The 18,306-nt window shown below is 41.6% G+C and overlaps 1 protein-coding gene across 3 annotated transcripts in view; it reads right to left on the bottom strand.

Moving 5' to 3' along the window:
- Positions 1-92: 92 nt before the first annotated feature.
- Positions 93-18,306, bottom strand: part of Hnrnpm (heterogeneous nuclear ribonucleoprotein M) — a 46,777-nt gene continuing 28,563 nt past the window's right edge. For all 3 annotated transcript variants that reach the window (XM_028859916.2, XM_037197957.1, XM_028859918.2), the window contains 6 exons: positions 17,204-17,248; positions 16,681-16,758; positions 6,615-6,668; positions 3,512-4,314; positions 2,722-2,773; positions 93-518 (listed from right to left, as the gene is read on the bottom strand). In XM_028859916.2, the coding sequence (XP_028715749.2) occupies positions 355-518; positions 2,722-2,773; positions 3,512-4,314; positions 6,615-6,668; positions 16,681-16,758; positions 17,204-17,248 (1,196 nt within the window). In that variant the 3' untranslated portion in view covers positions 93-354. The remainder of the gene's footprint in view (positions 519-2,721; positions 2,774-3,511; positions 4,315-6,614; positions 6,669-16,680; positions 16,759-17,203; positions 17,249-18,306) is intronic.

Consider the following 18,306-nt stretch of genomic DNA (forward strand, 5'->3'; position numbering starts at 1 on the left):
CTCTGAGGAAAAAGTGCAAGCTGCCCCAGCTCTGCAGACCTCAGATGGCCATCTCTATAACATAAAACATATACACACACAAAAAAGCAAGCCACTTTCAGGAACTGGTATTTATTATCAAAGTCATATTTGATGTCAACAAGATGCCACAACTACAAAAAAAATTGCGCACATTGCAATCTCAATGCAAACAGTCAAATGGAACCCCAATCATTAAAATATTAATTCAGATTACCCCAAAAAGCAACTGAATTTTTTAAACATCTTTATACATCCAGCCAACAAATTAAAATGGTTAACAAGGAAAAATACAAATTCAGAGGTCTGGTATTGATGTTTAAAAAAGGCAACTGCTTAAGCATTTCTATCGATTCGAACATCAATCTCTCGGCCACTCAGCTTCATGCCATTCATCATCCGGCAGGCTCTCTCAGCCACCTCTGGAGACTCAAACTTAACCACACCGCACCCCTTGGATTTTCCGTTCTCCATCTTGATGTCGGCGTACAGCACATGGCCTGGCACAGGGAGGGAAGAAGAGACCACACGCATCAGGCAAACCCAGAGCTCAGCCTCAGTCTGGGCTCCACTCAGTCCAGATCACCTGTTGGATTTCGGTGACAGAGTCAAAAAGGAGAGAGGCCCTTGCACATGAAGTGAATGCTCAGAACACCACGAATGGCGCCAGCAACTACAGCCCCCTCCACTATATTGCCATTGTTCTCCAAGCAGGACAACAGCCTAACCTTCTGTGAAGAACCTGCCAACCAGCTTCAAATGTTTGCCTTTATGCTCCAGCAAGTTACACCAAGAGGGGACTATGTGGAGCCAACTTTAGATTTATATTCTAGAGGCTTGATTGTTGAATACCACCATCTAGTCACAAGGGCCACTGCCAATACGATACTCTATACTGCCCCAATGTAAGCCAGGTATAGTTAGTGAGTATCTTACACATATCCATTCATAGACCTGTAAGCACCCAGGTTATTAAGTACCCAGGTATGTGTCAAGTACAATAAATGGGTCTATAATAGAGTAAGAGCCAAAGACACGTTAGTACTGTTAGGCTCTTAATTCTCTTGCTACTAATGGCTTGGGGAGAGATGACACTCCAGTGGCTTCTCATGATAAAGTTCTGAAAGATATTAAGTAGCAATTCATCAGAATAAACATTCCTGACAGAGCAGGACACAATGGTAGACCATCTGCAAACCAGAACTTGGGAGGCTAAAACAAGATTTTGAGTTCTAGGTCAGACTGGAGCTACATGGCAAGACCCAGCCTCAAAAGAATGACAAGACAGAACTAAAGGAGGGAAGACAAAAACAAGAATGGAAAGGTGGCTCACCTGTAATCCCAGCCCTTGGGAGGTGGAGGTAGGAGAATCAAGAGTGCAAGGTCACTGAGGATAAGACTCAGTGGATATACTGCTTGCCTAGCATGCACAAAGCCCTGGGTTTGAGCCCCAGCACTTATACAAACTAGGCATGGTGGCACACCCCTGTAACCCCAGCGTTCAGGAGTTAGAAGCAGGACTAAAAGTTCAAGGTTGTTTTTGGCTACATAATAGTGAGTTTAAGGTCCAGTCTGATTTCTAGGACCCCAATCTCAAAAAAATTAAAATAAAACTAAGAGTTCAAGATCATCTTCGGCTACACAATGATTTTGCAGCTAACTTGGGCTAGTTGGATTCTGTCTCAAAAAGAAAAAGAGAAAAGAGGAAGTAAAAAAGAGAAGGGAAAAGGGAAGGCCATCTTCTGGCAAGAAAGCAGAGAATGTCACAGGTTCAAGGGCAATAGAGAGATGGAACCAAGTTTTCAAAAGCTTTTGAATTTGCATATTCTCAGAGGTGGGATAAGTGGCACATTCCAACCTGAGTTTTTATAATATCTAGTTACAATAATGACTGATGTGAAATTTTCAGTGGAGAGAATCAAAGAACCAGGCAAGAAGGTGAGCTTTGACTCTACAGCTACCCCCCCAAAAAAAACAGGGGAAAGCATCAAAAACACTGAAATGTAAGTCATTTCTGAATGAGGAAACAAAAAACAGGTGTTTTGATCGAGTAGCACCTAGACCTTGGTTTAGCTGAGAAGGTGCAATGGTAGTAGGGGAAGACTGAATCTCGGTCATCAAGGAAGCTTTCCAGAAAGTTTGCCTAGTGTGCCTATGAATCCACAATCAGAGACTTTTATCCCATACTGTGTGCCCAAACCTGTAACTGCAGAGCGTGAGTGCTCTGGGGAACCAAACTGGTTATAGGTTTCATGGAGGAAGGCAACGTGTCTTGGAATTACTTGTTTTTGCCTCTTACAAATCTGTGACTTTAGGAAGGTGGCTTTGCTGACTCTTATGTAAAAATGACAATACTGCCTCCTCTCAAACTAAGAAAACAGGAGTGGTAGCATTTGCCTGTAGTTCCAGAATATGGAAGGCAGAGGCAAAAGAATCATGAACTCAAGTCCAGCTTAGGTTATAATAGAGACAGACTGTCTCATAAAGGGTGAAATGAGCACATAGCATGACACATACCAGGACACCCAACACCTGCCTGAGTACCTGCAGAGGCAGAACAATGGCAAGGCCCATTGGTGCTCTAGAGCCCATGGTCAGTGGTTAAGGCTAGGAAGGAAGCGTCATTGCTCCAATTCAATAGCATCACCAACAAGCCACAACACAGGAATGCACACAGAGAGCCTTTCTCAAACAGACACTTACCGCATTCGTTGAATTTGTCCTTTAGCATCTTCCATGTAAAATCAAATGGGAGCTGAGGAAAAAAGAGGCAGACCAATCTGTGATGCAACCAAATCTTAATGTACAGACATCACAATAGATATGAGAATATGACTTGAAGGTTTCTTTGGGATGGGTGTGTAGCTTAGGTGTAGGGTGATTTGCCTAGTAAGTGTATAGACCTAGATTTAACCCCCAGCAGTGCCCCCAACTTCAAAAAAAATCTCCACTTCTCATGACAGAGAGGCAGGCTGACATCTTTATGACAATTAGCAGGAAACAAAACAAGTCTTTAGCTTATGGGGATGACCTAAGAGCTGAGTAGGCAACCCATTCAGTCATTCAGTGTAATTCTATCAATCACAACCACCTTTCTCTAAATCACTGTGCCAAGACTGAAGTGTTCCTCAAGCCAAGGGAATCAGAAACCAGACCTTTAGAGCTCAGTTTACTCTACTGCCTCACATATCAGAGGCAAATGCCTGACTACTGTATTTTTGTTTCTTTGTATTTTTTATTTCACTTGGTAGCTCTTGTTAGCCTTGATCTCATAGAGAACCAACTAACCTTTACCTCTAGAGTGTGGTTGGGATTAAAGAAATGGGCCACCATGCCTGACCCTGAAAACCCTCAACCTCCAGCCCAGTTTTGGGGATGGGCATGCTACCCAGCATTCCCTTCGACTTCCCTCTGGTCTACATCGCTCAGTCCACTGATTTTCCCCACCACCTCATTTACAACAACAACTAAGAGCTCCTGAAGAACCACTTACATTTCTCACAAATATCTGGCAGGCCTTCCTGGCTACTCCAGGTGCATGGCCTCCAGCTCCGCCAAAGGAACCTGCGAAGCTTCCTCCAAAGTTGCCCCGTTCCATCTCAATGGCTCGGTCAAAGCTAGCACCTCCAGCGCCACCCATGGCCAGGCCCATTCGCTCAATGCCAGCGCCCAATGCTGGGCCCATGGCAGGGCCCATACGCTCCAGACTGTTGGCGCCCATTCGCTCCAGGCCCATGCGCTCCAGACTGTTGGCTCCCATGCGCTCCAGGCCCATGCGCTCCAGGTTGTTGGCGCCCATTCGCTCCAGGCCGGTGGCCATACGATCCATTACAGGGCCCATGCGCTCCAGGCCGGCCCCCATGCCTGCGGGCACCATGCGATCCATGCTCAGGCCCATACGCTCAATGGCAGGGCCCATACGCTCTACACCAGAGCCCATGCGCTCAATGGTTTGGCCCACTCGGTCAATGGGCGCGGCCATGCGCTCTAGGCCAAAGCCCATGCCGGCACCCATGCGCTCCACGCCAGAGCCAATTCGCTCCATGGTCTGGCCCATGCGCTCAATACTGGAGGCCATGTGGTCAAGACCTAGTGGGCCCATGCGCTCAATGCCGGAGCCCATGCGCTCAACTGAGCCCATGCGGTCCATGACCAGGCCCATACGCTCAATCTCAGAGCCCACTCGATCCATGCCATGGCCTAGGCCTGCGCCCATGCGCTCCATGCCAGCACCGCCAATGCGGTCAATGCCAGGGCCCATCCTCTCGATCCCAGGGACACTGCCTCCAGCTCCACCTGAAACAGGAATAAAAAGCACAAGTGGAAGTCAGGGACTTGTGTAGGTATTCATATACCAATGCAAGCCAGTCTGGGTGCTTCAGATGCCAAGTTCAAACACAAATCAAAGTAATTTACTATTAAGAAAACTCAATGTTAGCAACAAGATATCCACAATTATACTTTCCACTCCATAACAAAGGTAAAAATTTCATAATAAAACTTAAGGAATAAAAATTCACCTTCACTGGGTGGTGGTGGCTCATGCCTTTAATTGACAGCCCTTGGAAGGTAGAAGCAGTTGGATCTCTGTGAGTTTGAGGCCAACCTAGTCTACAAACTGAGTTCAAGGACAGCCAGGGATACACCACAGAGAAAACACTACGTCCTAAAATCAAAAACCAAAAAAAACCACAAAAAAACAAAAAACTCCACCCACCAAAAACCAAAAAAACTTCACCTTCATGCTGGTACCTATAACAAACCTATGAGTCACACATAAATTCCTGAAAACTTTGTAGTTTCCTTATCAGCAGACATTGAGAAATGCTCTCAAAGAAGCTCAGAAAACTTCATATTCAGTAACTCGGGGTAACGGAAGAGTTACATAGAGATAATTCAAAGTCACTTACAACCTTTATCCTCCCTCAATTTATCCCTCTTAAGATGCCCTGCTGACAGCCAGTCTGTCTGCATTTCCTTAGTGCTTCCAAGGCACAAAGGTATTAAACAGCCATGTGAGCAGAAGATAAAGAAAACAAAAATGTCTATATAGATCTCAGTGTACACATGCATACAAACTGTCCATTTCTCAGAACACTTCCTTCTGGGAGGAAAATTGATAGCTTATGTATATTGATTTCATTGGTTTTGGAAGAAAGATGCTGACTGCATAGCAGGGTCAATTCTCGAAGAAGCCAAGGGGTCGGTGACCAGTGCACAATGACCCTCATTCCATGGTGCTTGCAAACCCTGGACAGGGAAAGTCTGGCTCCATCACTAAGGCCATACATGACCTACCACTTCACCATGCAGAGCTCAAAACTCAAGTTTCATAGTGCTCATCTCTCAACATAGCAGTCTAACCCATGGCTAGACTATTACTGATCCAGGGTGAAATTTAACAAGAGGAACAGTCAGCAATTTTTATAATAGTATGTAACTCGCCAAAGTTGTGTGGCCTGGCACAAGTCAATTCATCTCTCTGTGCCCACTTCTGTAGCTGAAATACAGCACACTGGTTGATAAAAAAGAAGCACAACTTCAAGAATGCTAGTGTTTCAGAACAAAAATAGCTCAGAAAGTAACTTCTACACATTTGCGAGAGGGAAAAAGGTTCAGGCTTAACATATAGTGTAGCAATGATGCTGGCAGCCCCATGCCAACACCATCAGAATCAGGAAAGACCTTAGCAAAGCCCCCATAGAAATGCCTGGCAAGTGGGCTGCCAAAGGAAGGACAAACTTGAAGGCTGGAGGGAAAAATATTGGGCTTAAAAGGTACAGTTTGGGCTGGAGAGCTGGCTCAGAATTCATTCAGTTCCCAGCATCCACAACACAGAGCTCACAAGCACCTATAGTTCCAGCTCCTAGGAGATCTTCTGCCTCTGTTGTCTACTGGCACCTGTACTCATGTGCACATCCCTACATACACACACACACACACACACACACACACACACACACACACACACACACACACACAAAACAATTAAATCTTTAAAAAAAAAAAAAAAAACAGGTGGATCTCTGTGAGTTCGAGGCCAGCCTGGTCTCCAAAGCGAGTTCCAGGAAAGGTGCAAAGCTACACAGAGAAACCCTGTCTCGAAAAACCAAAAACCAACCAACCAAACAAACAAAAAAACCAACCAACAAAAAAACACCAGTTCATTTAATTCTAAGAACCCCTAAAACCATCATGGAAGACAATATACCAAAATGTTTGCAGTACTCAACAATGGACACCGGGCCTATAGATATTCATTCTCTGATTCTTTCTAATGAACACATATGCATGTTTTCACAAGCATTTGTCATGTATTAGGCGGTATTAGGTTAAGAGTTTTTACATGTACTGGCTCTTTTACAACCCTCTAAGATGGTACCTATTATTCCCTCCCCGCACTATATAGGTGAGTACTACAAAGGTATAGTCACTTGCCACAAGCCACACAGCTACAAAAAGGCAGTGACTGCTCCTACCCTGGGTAGCCTGTGTCAGATCCCATGTTTGTCACACTACTGTTAGAGTCCCCATTAAATGCCTGTTCTAATAACAACAACAATAAAACACAAAACATCAACCTAAATGATTCCTACCTCCTCCTTGCTTTGCAATGATCTCTCCTCTCTTCAGTGCATTACTTAGGATTTCTAAGGAAAGCAGGAAGAAAAAATAATTAGCCAAATTTCTCTGTAACACAAACCTGATCACTATATTCTAGAAGCATAATAGTTTTTTTTGTTGTTGTTATTGTTATTTTTTAAAGAAAAGGGAAGGGGTTTGAGAAACATACATAAAATCATTCTACAGAAAACAGGAGAGCCACATGCTAGGACCTTCTTATAGCTTCAGAGTCAAACCCAGTTTGCAGGGGTGCCTGCAAATTCATTCAGCAGACAGGAATGGTGTGTATTAATGAGTTAAACTCAAATACAGGAGAAGAGGGCCCTCAACCCTTCTTGATCAGTAGCAGTTTTCTATAGGTGCAACACTTAGTATTGCGGCTTCCCCAGTGGGCAGGAAATCAAGGCCTTTCCATGTCTCCCACCCAGGAGCCTGAAACCTGCACAGACACTGCACCACCAAAATAAAGTTGTAGCTGTACAGAACAGGAGGTGAGGACAATCAGCACCCAATGAGCAAGCAGGATATGTTGACAAAGACACGGGACATTGTCCCACAGAGAAAACACTGTTGCTTGCTGGCCAATGGTTGGTTCATCCAAGCCTCCTTAAACTTTGCTACTGTTATCATTAACTTCCTCCTTAGAGATCTGAAGTTTTAACTTCTATCATGTGAGAACACAGTTATGAGCAGAAAATAGGTACTTAACTATTACAGGACTTCACAGCTGTCAGAACTGTTTGCAAATGAGACAGAGAAATCTTTATGAAATGACATACAGAAGCAGATGCATTTTCTGTGGCCTTCTTTTAGGACAATATGCCAGTGCCAGACATTTGACAGTCTAGAAGGAACCCCACTCATGTAACCTCTGCCACTCCTGAAGACTACTGTCACTAGAGACTGTCATCTCCTTTTAGCTGGGGAACACCTACTACTGTGTGGTGTTTATAAGAGAGCAGAAGTTAGGGAAGTCATTGTGGTTATCTTTGTAGGATGCAAGACAGCATGGACAGTACTTGCAAGGTACTGGGAGAAGATATTTGAATGTACCCTGATTGCGGATGGAGAAGTGGAATGACTATAGACATAATAGGAAAAAAAAAAAAAACCTACTGCATGCAGGTTATGGATGCCTAAAATTGGCTGCTTACTTCAGCATAGACCAAGCAAGTTTTGAGATGTCTGAGCTGAGGATCCAGCTCCACAGGGCCTAGCAGACAGAAAACATTCCTGTACTGCTTTTGGCAACAAAAAGTGAACTTAGTGTGGTACCATGAAGTGTCTGTGTAAGTCAGAATGGAAAGCCTGTGATGCTGTGTTATTCAAGGGCATTGCATACTAGTCATCTGTGTTCAAACAGCAAGAATGAAGCAGAGGCTTGCCTACCAGAAAAGGCAGAAAAGCATCCCCAAGAAAGCTAGGTGTTTCTGTGTCAGCATCATAGCCAAAAAAACAAGAACATGGCCTTCAAAACTGAAGTCAAGATCCTTCCATGGCTTCTGTGTGTTCTAGACACTGTCTCTCCCAGATGGAGATTGTTACAAGCCTTTGTGATGAATAATCTGTATTGCATTGGATATTTAAGTAGTGTTGTTAGACATGGTTTCTCCCATTGCAACTGGAAACCAACACTACCTCATGGGCAACGAATACACAGGAAATGGAAGATTTTTACCAAGGGTATTCATCTGGAAATACTCAAACCTTGTTACATGGATACCTAAGACTCATTTTAGGACATGTCTGTGGTTCACAGCAAAATACTGAAGCTTACTAAGAATGCCTACAACAGGAATATCTCATCATTGAAGTTTTGCTCACTGAGGTCACCAGGTCATAAGGAAATCTAGGAAAATGGTCAGACTTAATTGCAAGAAAGAGGTCTTTCTCCTTTCTATGGAGCTACTGACTTAGAACTGGCCACCATGATAATCCTAACTATTATTGTTCTACCAAAGTGTGACAAGAACTGATGGACCTTCCTGGAAACTAAAGTTTATTGACAGTTTTTGTTTAAATAGCAGAGATTTGTAGACTTAGAAACTGGTATGTGGCTGGGCAGAGGTGGCACATGCCTTTGGTTCCACTCAGAAGGCAGAAAGATCTCTGTAATTCAAGGCCAACTTGGTCTACAGAACAAGTTCCAAGACAGTCAGGGCTACACAGAGAAACCCTATCTTGAAATAAAATTTAAGAAGAAAATTGTTTTACAAACTAAAATATTGCCAAAAGGCTAAGTATTTATAAAGCCAAAATGCTCCTGGTCTTTTGGGTGGGTCCTTGCATTCCACAGGTGTTTTCTATTTATTATTTTGCAAAATAACCATTTTTAACATTTGATAAAGCATTACCCATAAAAATAGATAAGGAGAAAAATATCTATTTTATTACCCTTTCTGTATTTTTCAAGTAGGCAAGTTTAATCTGTATGTCATATAATAAAAGAAAATCTTTGAAAAGGAAAAAAATTTTTTTTGTATTTTCCCTCAGTCTTTTGCAATGTGGGAAAATGTACTCAACTTTTCTGGTCATCAAAGTATACTAGCCTCAAGGCACATCTTGTACTATTATCCCTATAACCACAAATGAAAGCCTAGCCCACAGCTGTTTCTTGTGTTCCAAACACCTTGGAGGAAGATTGGAAAGTACAGGGAGAGATAAGGTGGCTCCCATCTGCTGGCAAGTATCCAGTTCATTCTTACACGACACCCAAGATCCTAATATATCAATCTATTCCCTATGACAGCTTTATATCACTAAACCACATATTTAAAAAGTTGAAACAACCAAACTCTTTCTACAGACATCCATAGACCTCCCTAAGCAGGTGCCCCACTTGACTCTGTTCCCTACGCCTTCCAAACCACTGTACCTAAGTGCCCTGTCTGCTGCCACACCAGCTGCCTGTGCCAAATCTCTGGGCCTCCAGATGCCAGCTTTAGCTTCAATTAATTGTTCCTTTGCCCTGTCTCCCTACACTGTTGCTTAGAGCACAGCTTATCTACTGGCTGTCCACAACCATCCTTTCTAGGTCTTAGCATACTTCATGAGCTGCAGATATAGCTGCCAAGGGTCTGGAAACAATACTCCCACTCACTTCATTAGACTAGTCTCCTGGCCATTTATAGCCATCATCTCTTCAAGTGCATCCTATCCCAAGGTCAAGGGCCACAGACCCATTTTTGAAGCACTGAGTACAGGTGCTTGCACAAAGAAGTGCAAAGATCTACTTACTGCCATGCTATAAGAAGGGATTCTGTGCAGGGGGTAAAAGAGATAAAACAAACAAACAAAAGAACAATAACAACAAACCAAAAACCAAACCAAACCAAAACAGAACGAACACCAAACCAAGCAAGGCCATTACTCTGAAAATCCAACTTAACTATTTTATTTGGTATAGACTGTTCTACTCCTTTGTGTTTGATCACAAGCAGCAGCAGGGAATCAAGGACTAAATAGTATTAACCAGAAAGAAGGTACTACAGTAGCAAGGGCAGCAAGGCCTGCAGCTAATGTTTTCATCTAGGTCAGGACAGGACAAACTTCCTGTTGCCATATGAAGTAACCTCAGAGACCATTTCAGGACAGGAAAGGTTGAACACCCTTGTCACATAGGTGAGGGGATGTGTGTGTCACAGAATGGCAATGATGTAAGGTTCTGAGCATAATATCATTTTCTTTTGACTGGACATGACCCCAAGACAGTGTTTTAAAATATATCTTTAATACAGGACTATTCTAGACATAGAAACAAATCTAGTTTCAGCAATAGGAAATGCAATCATTCTAGTCAGATACAGGTATGAACTCACTCCTCCAAATTTCAGATAGTCCAGAGCAACCAAGTTCAGAAAAAGTAAAACTGTTTCTCCTTTTCTAAACATGGATGTCTTTATTATTTCTAATTTTATTCTTTATTTATTAACAAACCAAGCAGGGATTTCCTTATGCCATTTTTGTACCTATTACATTCTGCTTGACCTCTCCCGTAATTCTCCCTCCCTAGGATGCTAGAACCCTTTCACTGTCATGTATCACATGTACTGGTCTCCCTTAAAGCCTCTTTCTTCTACTCTCTAGTCCCCAACACCCATGTAGATTCACATATATAAAGTCAAAGTTAGTAAGTGCATCTTCACTAGCAACCAAGTTAGGTTAAATTTAAGAAAATCATTTATGGGATGAAGAGATGGCTCAGTGGTTAAAATCACTGGCTGAGGACTAGACTAGGCGCTCTGCATAGTAAGACAGCTGTGTAGCTTGATCTGCCTACGGGGTCCCTGGAAGTAGGATCAGAATCCATCCCTGGTGCATGAGCAGGCTTTTTGGAGCCCACTACCTATGATGGGACACCTTGAACAGCCTTGAAGCAGGGGGAGGGGCTTGGACCTGCCTCTACTAAATGTATCTCCCCATGGGGGGGGCCTTACCTTCTTGTAGGGAATGGGGGGTGGGTTGGGAGAGGGAGGCTGGAGGGGCAGGAGGAAGGAAGAGGGGAATCTGTCATTGGTATGTAAAATGAATAAGAAATTTTCTTAATTAAAAAAAAAAATCACTGGCTGTTTTTCCAGAGGACCATGGGTTCAATTCCCAGCACCTACAAGGCATCTCACACTCTGTAACTCCGGTTCCAAGAGATCTGACACCCCCTTCTGGCCTTCTCAGGCACTGAGAATCAAAGTGGTACATAGGACATACATGCAGGTAAACACCTAAACTAAAATTAAAAAGAAAACCATTTGCTCTATAATCATGCCTTGAAGAAATAGGAAGTTTCCACCCAACAACAGCCACCAAATAATGGGGAAAGGTTTTGGTAATTCCTGAATATCCACAAAGACACTGTCTGCAACAAGCCTAAAGAAAACCTGTAGAGTTGGGATGTTTAGCTGAATGATGTATTTGAAGACAATCTTCCTTGGGTCTTTAAACATTTTAAGAACACAGCTAATATCAACTAGACGCAAAAATTGCCAGAGTTTGCCTGGGGAAAGAATCCACGTTATTGGGATGAGCTGAGCCTCCACAATCTACCTGTATGCCCAAAAGTAGACCCTGCCTACATGGAGCCCATGGGACCTTCTTTCCCATTCCCCTGTTAAGGGGTTCTCCAAAGCTCCAAAACAGTCTCATTTCTGGCAAATTCTCCTTCAAATCCTCCACATATGCCATGCTCCATCTCTGTGGAAAAAAAATATTAACCTAGACCTTCCTAGGAACACCATATGCTTTAAACATTAAAACAAGCTATAGGCAAACAAGTTACCAAAAGTTAATGACTAAAGCTCTTCTATAGGAAACTGCCATTCACCCTTTTATTTCTTAAAGGAAGAGGGGAGGCACTGCATACAAATGACCTACTATAGTCTGAGGACTAATCTACAACTTCTGACACAGTTACACAGTGGGTACACTGTGCACTCATCATCACACTACCAAGCCAAAGGCAAGCTACAGTGAAGTCTCTCACATAAAGCAAAAGGTACCATCTACTAGGCCCTAACAGACATCTGACCAAAAGCTGTTATCTCACCAAATACAACCACTACTTTCCCCTTATAAAGAAATTGAGGCTCAAATCCCTTAGTAACTTTGCCAAGGTCACATGTCTGGCAAGCACAAAGCAAAGTCTGCCCAAACTGAGTGGAGAAATGTGTCTAGGTACAAAATTCCACCCATTTGTCCTTTACAGCACTATTAATATTGTTGAGAACTATTTGTCACCCTTTACAATATCTTAAAACATGCTCAAGTTTTGTGGGGGAAAAGTCAACCATAGTGGATATCTGACTAAGACAGTCTTTTAAGAGCCTGAAGAGATGGCTGGGTGGTTAAGCTGGGTTTGGTTCCTAACAACAGACTCACAACTGTCTGTTCCAGTTCAAGTGGATCCAATACCCTCTACTGACCTCCAAAGGCACCAGGCACACACATGATGCACATACATACATAGACACTCACACATATGCATAAACTAAACTTAAAAAAAAAAAAAAGCTTTGTATGACTGTCTACTTTTTTCCTATACATACATCCATCTCTCTCACGCAAGATTCAAATGTTATCACTCTGCTTTCTCCTTTACTGAAAGGTCCTTGAAAAATTGGATAGGGGAGTATGAATCCATGGTATGTTTGCCTGGCATGCATGAGGCATTGGGTTCTAACCCAGAATGACGGGGAATAAAACACTATTATTTAGCCTGGTGGTAGTGGTGTGTGCCTTTAATCCCAGTACTCGGGAGGCAGAGCCAGGCCAACCTGATCTACAAAGCAAGTTCCAGGAAAGGCGCAAAGCTACATAGAGAAACCCTGTCTCAAAAAACAAAAAACAAACAAAAACATTATTATTTTACTCCTTTGGAACATCAGGCAAATTGGTGCTGTGTGGCAAGTACCTTTTAGTGTATAACTATAAAAGTTTACTTGCATGCAGCTTCACAGCCTTATCCTCTCAAGGAAGTAAACAATTAGAGATGTGGAAGCAGGCTTTGGTTAGCACTTCCACATTTATTTATTTACTTATTTAGGCTGTCTGTGTGTGAGTGCATGTGCCAAGTTACCATAGGACAACTTGTGGAAGTCAGTTTTCTTCTTTAACCATGTGGACTCAGTTCATTAGGCTCAGCAGCAAATGCCTTTACTTGCTAAGTCATCTTGCCAACCTGTTAGCATTTAATAAAGACTCTGGGTAAAGGTGGAACTACAGCTTGAACCAACCAGGTGAAGCTTATAAGTCAGTCTTTTTCATTTTTCAAATATGTTCAATTTGTGTCTAAAGATGGAAGGCGGGAATCAAGTCTAATGCAGGCCTTAATACATAACTTAAGACCATCATCATCCCATGTATTAACAACAGGGTCTTAGAGTCCCAATTTTACTTACAAAAAAAGAAAATTTATTATGAAATGTTGTTCTGTATCTCACAAACATTATCATGACTATCTATACAGATTGATTCACTGGCCTGAGAATCTGTATAATGTCAACAATCAGCACATAGGACCACAAGAGCTGAGTAATGATTATCAAATCAAAATGCTCACATATCTTTTTAAGTTTTTTCTCTTTAAAACATTTTACTTAAACTCAAGGGCTCCAGAGTTTCATTTGTCTATATCTCAGAACCTAGATGCAGTCTGTGGAAGCCTCTGTTCTTTGTTGACAGACAAAGAGGGAGAAACACCAAATATCTGTATCTAAGAACATCTAAGAACACAGATTGCATTTCCCCAGCACCATGAATTTGAATTGCTGGAGTATACCTTCTAGTTTATCAATGGCTTCATTACCACCTCAATAGGGCTTTGAAGCCCAGCCCACCCCATCCATTTTCATCTACTCCAAAGATATACCAAACTCCAGTTAGAGCAACAATCACATTTCCTTCCTAATGACTTTATCTGAGCAACATTTTATCAAGCCACAATTCTCTTTCTTTTTATTAAACACTAAGGAGCACGGGTGCAGCAGATATACCTAAAAGCACACTGAAAACATAAATCTCTGTCCCTGCATCAGCGAGGTATTGTAGCCTTCCTACATCTCTTCAACACCATCTATCTATATTAGGTACCAGAGAAAAGGTATCCAAAGCCACATAAAACTGTGTTCTGGAAGCTGGGCAGTATGCTCCTCAAAAACACCCTAGAAGATGCTAGTCTGCCTCATACTACTTGGACACATTACTACAGACCAGCAAAGAAAAATGTAAGCATAAATACTTAATGACTCTCATTCCAGGAAAGCTTTATGAATAGTAGCAGCAGCTCTCCAGGAAGTAGAAGTCAAGCTTCCACTGGCATGTAGAGGATTTTCAAAAGCAAAGACATCCAGTTTCTTAGCACAGGGGCTGCCACTGTTCTGGAGGCAATTCTAAAAGGCAGGATGGAGGCACGAGGAAGAGGCTAGAGACAGGCTGAATTCACATCGTAGCATCACAATTTACTGGCCACGTAACTTTAGGTAAGTTACTCTCTGTGCCCTAGTTTCTGACAAAATGAAAATAAACAATACCTACTCATGTGATTCTTAAGGACTGAACAGAGCGACACTGGTTCTTCTTTGCTTTTAAAATATATGTGTTGGTTAATATATATATATAAGTGTGGGGAGGATATTGGTTGTTTTTTGGACCATTACACTGGCACCACGACCTTTTGATATCTCACATCTTAGTTTATGTGCTGAAGCCATCTAAATCAGACATGTTACAGTTGCCTTAGCAATTAAGTCAGATGCTTTAAATCTTTGAGTATATTAGAATGAATCACTTTGCCCAATATGCTGTTGCAAGATTTGGAAATACCTGTGGTGAGATTTCTCTTATCACTGGATGCCTTGTGGCTCCATGATACTCAAAAAAATTGGCCTAATGCATTCTGGACAAGCTCTGTCTTCTCAAATAATGGGATCTTATTAACTAATGCCAAGTAGAGCCAAGAATCCATTCCTACACTGTTCGAACCAAATTGTATAATGTGTAGTTATCTGAGGTCTTCTTGCAACTAATCTGACTTCATCAAGTAATTCTTGGGCGACTCAAAATCCCACTGATTGGAAAGAGCAACAAAGATTCTACCAAAGATAGCCCAGTTCTGCATTATGATTCAGCAATAGGTCAGCACTATATTCATAAGGCCAAGTAAAACAAGGCTAGCAAGTTGATGTGGTCAGCACTGTGGGCTTGATGCTCTAAAGTTACCTGAGGTTTCTGACCTCTTCTGTACTTAGAAATCCAAGGCCTTGATCATATCAACTGTGCAAATAATAACTTCCAGGAGCAGGTCAAAGCTGTGTCTCATGATGGATGATGTCTCCAAATGAGCTGAAGCTAGGTGCCACTCCTTTGTAATTAGTGTCATCAAGAGATTAAATTCTCCCCGACAACAAAGGCAATCAAGTGTGATTGAGTACACCGACTGGGAGAAGTTTGTCATGTCCAGAGAAATTATAAGAGTATACTAGCAGTTACAGGGTGGGACAGGCCTCTGTGGGCCAGGTGAAGCATGCATTTAGCCACTCCTGCTTCTATGACCTCAGGACCATTTGGGCCTAGGGAATACTGTGACCCTCCCTCAAAGAATGAACTTGGGGAGAGGTCCATGGTTGAATTCATAAAGTCAAGTAAACCAAAGCAAGGCTTGTAAGGTGATGTCAACACACTAATATTGTAATACTAGAGTTATCTTCATTACCAGGTTATAAGGGATATTAAGATTTGTTAAACAACTGGATTATTATATTTGTTTTACAACTTGGGAGTCATCAGCAAAACAGATCAAGAAAGAATCAATCCAACATTCCATGTCAAGGGCGTTTTGGAAAGCATTCTTTAAAAAATTATCATCAGGAGCTGGAGAAATGAGAGCACTGGCTGCTCTTCCAGAGGTCCTGAGTTTAATTCCCAGCAACCACTTGGTGGCTCACAACCATCCCATATAGTGGGATCCGATGCCCTTTCTGGCATAAAGTCCTACATGCAGACAGAGCACTAATATACATAAAATAAATTAAAAAAAAATTATCACTATTACTTGTGTGTGTGTATACATGCATACCAACACTCAGAACCTACAGAGAGCTCAACAGAAGGGGTCAGATTCCCTGGAACTGGAATTACAGACAGTTGTGTAATCATCACATGGGTGCTGGGAATTCAACCTGGGTCCATGCAAGAGTTTTGTGTACTCTTAACAGCTGAGCTACCTCTCCAGTCCCTGAAAAACATTTTTGAGTGAACAAAGCATGAGCACTGATCCTATGTGTGTTTGAGTGCTGTAGGCAGTAAAAAAATTGAAAATTTTATTACTCAACCACTGAGGGCATTCGATACATTGGCTACATTCAAGGGAACCAGGTCTAGCTAAGTCTAACTACCATCTTTAGCAGTTTAAAAAGCATGTGATTAAGTGGGAAAAAAACATAAGCAAAACATCATGCACAGCGGGTTTACAGTCTAAAGGACAGCAAGAAACCCTTAGCTATCAGGGATAGACAAGACACAAGCTGGAGGAGAAAATGCTATTCTTACCATTTATCCGGCCCATGTTCATCCCAGATCCAAATCGCCCCATGTTTTCCATACCACCACCAAAGGGTCCTTCCATGCCTGTAAGAAGTTATTTATTTTAATGTCATCCCAACAAGCGTATTCATCAGACAAGAAAAAATGTTTTCACGTTTCATTTTTTGGTATTTATGTCAAGAACTTACCAAGCTTTATAGCTTTTCGGCAAGGGAGGAAAAAAAAGTTGGTTCCTTTTTAAAAGCTGGCTTGATCCAACTCCCTCAGTGAATAAGGGGAAAAAAAAAAAAAAAAAAAAAAAGACAGAGAGTCCAGAAAAATGGAACCATACGCCCAAGGCCACAGAGCTAGCTAGTGAGAAAACCAATCAAAGCCAACATCCACTGGAATGAATGATGGACAAATAAAACAAGCAATTCCTAGACTCAAACTTCTAAAAAGGGAGAATGACATGCAGGGCTTCAAAGACAGGAAAATGAGAGGAAAACACTTAAAAATGATCACATGTGTACTTCACTTTAAATCTTACCTCCAATTTTATTTATTCCAAATCCTATGCCTTCCATTCCCATTCCTTTAAAAGAAAAAGTCAATGCAAACAAAATTGATGTCAAAACAGTAATGTTTAAACTTTAAAAGCACAAAATTCCAAACCAATAAATGAATATAAAGCAGCTCTCTGATGTTATTGTATTTCATCAAAGGTGGGGTGAACACCATTTCAACTGTCAAAAGATATCATATTTCAAGCAAAAACTTTAAACAGACCAAGTTTAAATGTGACTTAAAATTAGAGCTTATGTAATCTTATTAAGTGAACAAGCCAGACACCATTAAATATAAAATGTAACGATCAGATAAAGTATGTAAATATTCACTTTTCAGAATGTTATTGGACAGAAATAGACGTTTAATAAAACCCCTATTAAAAGCAAATTTTAAATAATAATAAAGTAGCTTCTAAAATACAAAAGCTCCCTCCCATACTTCCAATCAGAAAGAATGTGCTGAGAATGGTAGAACCATGAGCACAGGGATATGCAAAACTGACGGTGGTGAGGCAGAGGAGCATCCATATCACCATTTCAAATGATTCTATGAAAGGCCCAAGTCTAGATTCAAAAGGATAAATATGCCTTAATAGAACAGAAATACATTACAAACTTAAAAATGAACACAGCTAAGCTTTCACTCATTAGGTTTTCTGTCTTCCTGAACAAAGACACTGTCCATTTTTCCTTGTGACCCAGGAGTTTTGTCATGCACAAAAGCTTTACAAATTCCTTTTATTCTATTAATGCCCACAACTCCAGAGTCATGTCATTCTCAGGCACAAAATGGTCTTTTTGACAGACTTAGGGTGCCAATGGCAGAGCTGTGGTCTTGCAGTCAGCAGCCTGCATTGTTACTCAGTATGACCTTGGATGAGACCAACTAATGGCCTCTGTTCAAAATTTATCATGAGATTAAGAAGAGGCACAGTAGCGTAAGATTTTTTTTTAACTCAATAAAAACAATATTACTTTTGTGAACATGAGGCTGAGATGAAGAGGGGATTTTGTCCCAATTGCATTGATCCTACTTGAAAAACTCCAGATTAAACTGCCCTAATAGTAGACATTAATAAACTGA

Source organism: Peromyscus leucopus, chromosome 22, assembly GCF_004664715.2.
Source record: "Peromyscus leucopus breed LL Stock chromosome 22, UCI_PerLeu_2.1, whole genome shotgun sequence".
Classification (NCBI taxonomy): Eukaryota; Metazoa; Chordata; class Mammalia; order Rodentia; family Cricetidae; genus Peromyscus; species Peromyscus leucopus.